At 41.3% G+C, this 7,797-nt stretch overlaps 1 protein-coding gene across 1 annotated transcript; it reads right to left on the bottom strand.

The window, feature by feature from the left end:
- Nucleotides 1-4,486, bottom strand: atp5f1b (ATP synthase F1 subunit beta). The gene is made up of 10 exons (XM_062414585.1): nt 4,336-4,486; nt 2,751-2,924; nt 2,473-2,647; nt 2,140-2,261; nt 1,820-2,004; nt 1,555-1,713; nt 1,220-1,342; nt 879-1,091; nt 588-789; nt 1-469 (listed from the first exon to the last, which is right to left on the bottom strand). The coding sequence occupies exons 1-10, from the start codon at nt 4,436-4,438 to the stop codon at nt 372-374; spliced, it is 1,554 nt and encodes a 517-aa protein (XP_062270569.1). The 5' UTR covers nt 4,439-4,486; the 3' UTR covers nt 1-371.
- Between the last annotated feature and the right edge of the window lie 3,311 nt (nt 4,487-7,797).

The raw sequence follows: 7,797 nt of genomic DNA, 5'->3' as shown, positions 1-7,797 counted from the left end.
TTTGTCCACTGTTTTATTTCAGTATATGACAAACTGCAACAACAGGTCAGATAGATCAACATGGCTCAATACTGCCATCATGTGGTCAAAGTGGATGAGGACAGCCATTTCATGAAAATCCTCATTAGGAATAAGATTCTCAACTACAACATATTAAAGCCTCAGAAATATACAGTTGACAAGTTGGTTTTGTGTAAAGACAGCATTTATTCCACCTTTCTTTCAATGGAAACATTAAATAGAACTTTCTTCAGGATGACAGGACAGGTACATTTGTTTTCTTGACATGTTACAAACCAAGTGCTCCTAATCGCAGGATCCCTTCCTTTGATTTCTCCTCTTCTACTGACAACAGTTACATGTTAAGATGTTTATGAGTGCTCCTCAGCCAGCTTCTCAGCCTTCTGGATGACTTCCTCGATGGGGCCGACCATGTAGAAAGCCTGCTCTGGCAGAGCGTCGTACTCACCTAAAAAGGGAAATAGTATAAAAAATGTTTAGTATTAAAGAATAGATTGAAATAGATGATAGGGATACAAGCAAGTCAAGAGCAATGTGAATATCTCATCAGTTGCTAATACACTCACCGCCAAGAATGCTCTGGAAGCCCTGGATGGTTTCCTTGAGGGGCACAAGTTTGCCCATGTGACCGGTGAAGACCTCGGCCACCTGGAAGGGCTGGGACAGGAAACGCTGGATCTTACGGGCACGGGCCACAGTCAGCTTGTCCTCCTCAGACAACTCATCCATACCCAAAATGGCAATGATATCCTGCAGGGATTTGTAGTCCTATAGGAGGAAAATAATCAGAATGGATTAGCTTGAGAAACACTTAATGGATCTGTCAAATTAAAATTATTATTTGTCAAGTTGTGCACCTGAAGGATTTTCTGTACGCCACGAGCGACATCGTAGTGCTCAGATCCGACGATGTTGGGGTCCATGATACGGGAGGTTGAGTCCAGGGGGTCGACAGCGGGGTAGATACCCAGCTCAGCGATGGCACGGGACAACACAGTGGTGGCGTCCAAGTGAGCGAAGGTGGTGGCGGGGGCAGGGTCAGTCAAATCATCAGCGGGCACATAGATGGCCTGGTGGGGAAAATTTGGAATTTAGTCACTAAGTACTAATACTAGACGTGTGGCTATGTAGATACTGAACCAGTGTACTGGCACAATGCAGGTCAAGTCAGTTATACTTTTTAAATCTCACTATTTACCTGCACAGATGTGATTGAACCCTTCTTGGTTGTGGTGATTCTCTCCTGCATGGTACCCATGTCAGTGGCCAGAGTGGGCTGGTAACCCACAGCAGAGGGGATACGACCCAGCAGAGCAGACACCTGAGAAATAACATGACTTTAGTCAACCTCAAGTCTCAGCTAAATCTGATTATTCAATAGTTATTTTATATAATGGTTTTGTAATATTTAAGAAAATCTACATTTGAAAGTCAACGTTGCTCCCTCTAAGATTTGACTGCTATTTTACATTTATCTTAATATCTTCAGGGAAACACCTGCTGCCCTTGGACGACATGACTGATAATACTGACCTCAGAGCCAGCCTGTGTGAAACGGAAGATGTTGTCGATGAAGAGCAGCACATCCTGACCCTCCTGGTCACGGAAGTACTCAGCCACAGTCAGTCCAGTCAGAGCCACTCTGGCACGGGCACCGGGGGGCTCGTTCATCTGTCCGTACACCAGCGCCACCTAGCAAGGAAGAGAGGTCAGTGTTAAAAACCATGATGAATAAGCTTTTCCCCCTATCTCACAAATCTATGTTGTAATTTATTCTAGAGCCGTCCACAATTCTCACCTTGGAGGTGGTATCCTTCAGGTTGATGACACCAGACTCAATCATTTCATGGTACAAGTCATTTCCCTCACGGGTACGCTCTCCCACACCGGCAAACACGGAGTAACCACCATGGGCCTTGGCCACATTGTTAATCAGCTCCATGATCAACACAGTCTTGCCCACACCAGCACCACCGAACAGACCTGTGAGCAAGTAGTCAGGTAAGCATTACAAAACAGGTCTGATTTCATGATATTACAAAGTTGCATGTCCTCAAAGATGACAGTCACATGCTGCCCAAGTCTATCATGAGCAGTCACTTGTTCTTTTTCACATACCAATCTTTCCTCCCTTGGCGTAGGGGGCAAGCAGGTCCACAACCTTGATGCCAGTAACCAGAATCTCCTGCTCCACACTCATGTCAGTGAATTCAGGGGCTTCAGCGTGGATGGGTGCAGTCCTGTGGGGGAAAGAAAGAAAAATATTCAGGTAACTTCATTAATCAAAGTGCAAAATACCTTTAAACTCATTCTGAATGCTCCTTTATGCTTCGTGTGACAAGCTTTTAGCTGAATACTGACCTCATAATTTAATAATATCAAAAGATGTGTTTTGCTCATTGTGGAAGTCATTACATTAAATCAATAATGTTATTTTGACTTTGAGCTTACTGCTTGGTGGAGATGGGGCCTCTCTCATCAATGGGCTCGCCAATGACATTCATAATCCTGCCCAGAGTCTCGGGACCCACTGGGATTCTGATGGGGGCACCGGTGTCCAGAACTTTCTGTCCACGGACCAAACCTTCAGTACCATCCATAGCAATGGTACGCACTGTGTTCTCCCCTGAAGACACAAAGTAACTTGGGTTAATTTTCTATTTTAACAATTTCTTGTCTTTTTGTGTTTAAAAGGGGAACATGACTGAGGACTAATCCGGGTTGCTCACCAAGATGCTGTGCTACCTCCAGGACGAGCCTGGACTCACGGTCAGCGACTTCCAGGGCGTTGAGGATGGGTGGGAGGCCCTCATCGAACTGGACGTCCACAACGGCACCGATGACAGCCACAATGCGCCCATTGGCAATGGCAGCAGCGGCAGCAGGTGCGACATAGTCTCTGCCTGTAAAGTTATGCAGACAAGTGTGTACTTTTAGCTCAGTGTCATACAAGTGTGCTACAGTCATGACCTTGATGTGCCCCCTGGTGCGTTGTCTCCAATATTTACCACCCTGTGAGATGCTCTAGTTAGTCTCTAATTTGGGGTAACAGAAAACACCAATAATTATATTCAGCTGTAGAATTTGTTTTTCAACCACTTTCATATAAAAGAAAAAGCATGAACACTGCTAACCACTTTCAGATTTGTGTAACCTTTATTTTGCTTATGAAAACTGAGAAGAGGATGATTTCACCCCACCCAGACCACATTAGACCAGGTCCAGCTAAAACACCACTAGACTTAGACTTGTCAAACCAAAACTACATTATATTTTGATTTGACAGGTCTCAGTATAGTTGTTTTTGATCTGGACCTGGTCTAATATTGTCAAGATGTGGAAAAATAATTGAAAATCAACCTTTCAGTTTTAATATATAGGAGTAAAGGTTTCACATGTTTAAAACATGTTTGTCTTAATGAGTCTCTGCAGTCTCCTTGTTAATCTAACCCCGATTTGACAGGTGTAAGGATAGTAGTTTCTAAGCTGGATCTGGGTTGAGACATCATGTAATCACTTGTTTATCTGTTGATATGCAAAATAGAGGTTTCACTAATTTGACATTGAGGTTTAAACAACATTAGCCTAAGGCTTTTGCTAGGACACTTAATCATAACAGGTTAATAAGAGAACCAGCTGCTAAATCATATTTAAAGCACTAGCAACTGCGTGTTTCAATGTCAAATGAATGTTGTTGGCCTACCATTAACTCTGATTCAGCTTTTTTTTTTAAACAATTCTAATGATCGAGGGACGCCCTACAAACGAAACAGTGAATGAACTTATGTGAAATATCGGTTGACTTTCGTTGATAGCAACTCTTACAATGTAAGGTTATGATACAAAGACTGACTACTGAATGAAGTGTAATGTATTTCGGGTTAAACGACAGCTACACGACCAAAGAGTATAGTCTTTCATGTTTTACAAGCTTCTTTAGTATGGCTGTGTATATATAACGTGTCTTTACTGCTGCTAAATGCCTTCTAACCTTGCTAATCTGCTAGCCTCGCACCGCCTCATGTCATTACGCAAAGGTCATTGCTGCTTGCACATGAAAAACACAACCTGCTCATTTTTTGACACATGAAACCTATCAGTAGGGGTAAATATGTGCATGTGTATCCATTTGATATTTTGGAATAGCTCCAATACATTGCAATTTTGACATTTCAGGTTCAAGGCCTGCTAACGCCTTCAGCGTGTTGCTAGCCTAGCATGACGTTAGCCCTAAGCCGTCCACTGACAGGCGCTTAAATGCGTCTTTTCTTAACAAGACTTCACTCCAAAAAGTACCGTGCATGAAAGACTTACGTGAGAGGACTGCTGGGGATCCAACAAGAGCCTTCAGGGGCTGGACCCCAGGCTTGAGAGCCTGCAGAGCCCCGGTGCAACAGCGTCCCACAGCTCCTAACATGGTTAAAATGGCTGAAGGTGGAAAGAGACAGAGAAAATCAGCGCTTTATAATGAATGACCGCTGAGCTCTACTGCGCCTGCGTGCAACGTAAAAGGGCTATACTGAGCATGCGCAGACCAGCTGACAGTCTGCCCTCCACAGTCTGCCCCATTTGTCAGTAAATGTGACTGTTAAAGGTTAAACACAATGCAACTCCTCTTTAAAATCTGCCTGTTCTTCAACTAATGTAGACATAGATAGGAGCAGGTGGTGCAGACAACCCTTTTTGGTGTCATGGTTCCATAAGTACACAATGTCCCATATCAAGGGAAGTGCTGCACCCCCTGATTAACTTTGTGTTCAGTGCAGACACTGTTTGCTTAGGTCACTGACAGCACCCTCATCCCCCAGAAATATGGCAAAGACTTCCAAAGTTGTGGGTTGTTGCTGACTGTATGTGCCAACCTTTCTGAGGATAAAGGCCCCCTCTGAACATTCTTTAAGATGTATATAAAATACTCTATTTGTGTCTAATAACTTGTGTCTGATATGGTACCCCCCCCCCCCAAAAAAAAAAAGTTAAATTATGTGGTTAGAATTGTTAAAATTACACATTTTCCTTCTCCCTCATTAAAATGTTCAGTCTATAAACATGTAAATATTGTTTATTTATACAGGTTTTGAAGCCAACTTGACATAGTGGCCAAACTGTGTAATTACAACATCACATAACACGATTAGGCCCAAAAATACTTTTTTCCCCCCATTGACTTGCATTGTGAAAGAGAAGTGTGTAAATAACTACAAACATTTTCTTGTGCATCACAACTCCTTCAAAATGACTCATTTCACTCTCAGAATTTGATCCATTCGGTCCAATCACATTTGGATAATCTACAGTACAAGAGCTGCATAATTGAATTGTTTTATCCTAATTCAAGAACGCCTCCTCTATAGGCCAAATGATCCCAAGGATTAAGGTAACTTTTTTACTCAGAAGTCAAACTTCACAAGCAACTTTCATAGAAATGAATGGGAGGTTCTGAACTGAAGGCTCAAAACCAGACTTGAACTGTTCATATAGGTTATTGTAATGGAGATGAGCATGAACCTGTGATGCCACTACTTTTTCCAGGATTTTTGAGATAAATGGTAGGTTAGAAATCGGAAGAAAGTTATTGAAGTTGTTGGGATCTGAACCAGGTTTCTTCAGAATAGGTGATACAACCGCAGATTTGAGAGATGATGGAACAGAGCCAGAGGTTAGCGAGGAGTGAATGATGGCAGTTATCAGGGGCAACAGAGAGGGAAAGCATTGCAGTGACTAAAGAGGTCGGCAGTGGGTTGAGCTGGCAGGTGGATGTTTTATATAAACAGCAGAACACATAACAGAGGCTGACAAATAAAACATATTTTGGCCCTGTTGAACATCCACATAGACCTGACCTAACCATAGACAATAGTTACCATGAGATTTCTCAGTATGATACCTTTTCACACTGGAAGTTTAAAGTAAACACTCACAGGGGCCCATCTGGTTCTAAAAAGGTCAATCTTAATATGAAGGTGTGCAGTTGCCCTTTCCATTATGTAAACTTTCTTCACCATATCTTGCCACTGAGGTATTGTCCAGGGAAGTGGTTTAAGCCATGATACAGTTATCATCTTCCTGGCCACTAGTAAGAGAGTATGCAATAGATACAACTTTCTTTTTCCTATTCGTCCTTTAGGGAATGCTCTTAAAACATAAAATCGTGGGTCCAGTGGTAAATGTTCAATATAGAGAATAATTCTTTCTTTTCAAATTTTTGAGTGAAGATATTAAACATCTTATCATACCTCAACATAAGGGGTCAGATGACCTCACCAGGCCTTTGGTATAGACTTCAAAACTATATGGTTGTACACACTAACTAAACAGCTGTAGATTCACAGACAGGAACAGCGTGCCATTAATTTTCTTATGATTAGAGAAATATGCAATATGTGAGTACACATAGTATACATAGTATACAGCAGGTATGAAATTGAGGTTAAGCATACAATAAAATTAAATTTGATCTGCTGGATAAACTCAATGATGGGGGTTGGTATACCAAATATATACTTTATTAATTGGCTTTATTTGCTTATAGTAGAAGTAGTAGTAGTAGTAATGATAATAATGAATTGAACTACCTTAATTTCAGTAAGCAGTGCACAGAAGTAGTACATTAAGAATTAAAAGCATTACCTATGCAGAAGTCAGATTTCAGAATAATATATTATTGGATTAGTATTAGCCTAAGTGTGAGCAGCATTTTAACGTAGCTGGTCAATGTCAATCCAGTTTTAACTTCTCTATATACCACTGTATAGTAATTCAATTGTAAAAATCATATTTTGTGAGGTGATTAGATGTTTTGTATGTTAAAATGTTTATCTACAAAGTAACTACAGTTGTTACATGAATCTAAAATACAGTATTCCCTTCTGAAATGTTGTGTAATAGAAGTAGAAAGAAGATTTTAAAAAATCTAATACTGGGTCAATGGCAGGGATTCATTCCAGCATGAGTAGGATGGAGGGCAGGGTGACATCTTGTACAAGTTAATCAGAAGGCCAACAGTGCTGATGCACTCAGCTACTCAGCAACTTAGACTGGACTGTGAGGAAAATAGAACGCCCAATAGAATGTCATGGCCTCATGGTTTCTGGACTTTTTGTGTTTGTTCTCTTGGTGTCCAGTGTTGTGCTTCTGTTCAGTCCTTTTGGTCATTGGGTTTTGCTTATTTATATTTGGGTTATTCTGTTTTCCTTCTGTGTTACTGCACTCCTCCCCAGCCCATTCTTCTCTCGACACCTGCCCTGCATCAGGTTCGTTAGCCCTGCCTTGCCATCAGTGTTTTTCCCCACCCCTTCACACCTGTCCTGTGTCAGCCTGTCTGCCCTGTCTCCAGTGTCCTCCCTGCCAATCAACTCCCAGCCTGCTTTTTTGTAGTCACCTGTTCCCTATCAATGTATAAGTTCTGTCTGTATTTAAGTCTTGGTTTGAACTTAAGTTTTGTTGTTTCCTTTGTTCAAGTTCATCAAGTCTGTTCAGCTCTACATTTGGGTCCAGCTGCTCTGCTCTACTTGATAAAGAAACTAACCAGAACAGAAGAAGGGGGCTGTTAGAAATAAGCTTAAGATAACTAATGCTGACTCTTGAGTTTTGATTTAATTGGAATAGAAATTGGAACTTATCAGTGTGCTATCAATATCAGAAAAAAATAAGTCACATGTACTATATGTTCATATACTCACATGCACACATAAAAAAGATAGTCACTCAAATACTGCAGTTGAAAACAATAAAGTAATACAACTTAAATAGTTCTGCAGTCTGAAAAACGTGTGA

This window comes from Scomber scombrus, chromosome 24 (genome assembly GCF_963691925.1).
Source record: "Scomber scombrus chromosome 24, fScoSco1.1, whole genome shotgun sequence".
Classification (NCBI taxonomy): Eukaryota; Metazoa; Chordata; class Actinopteri; order Scombriformes; family Scombridae; genus Scomber; species Scomber scombrus.
Note: the sequence above shows the minus strand (reverse complement) of the source record. Positions and strands in the feature narration are given on the sequence as shown.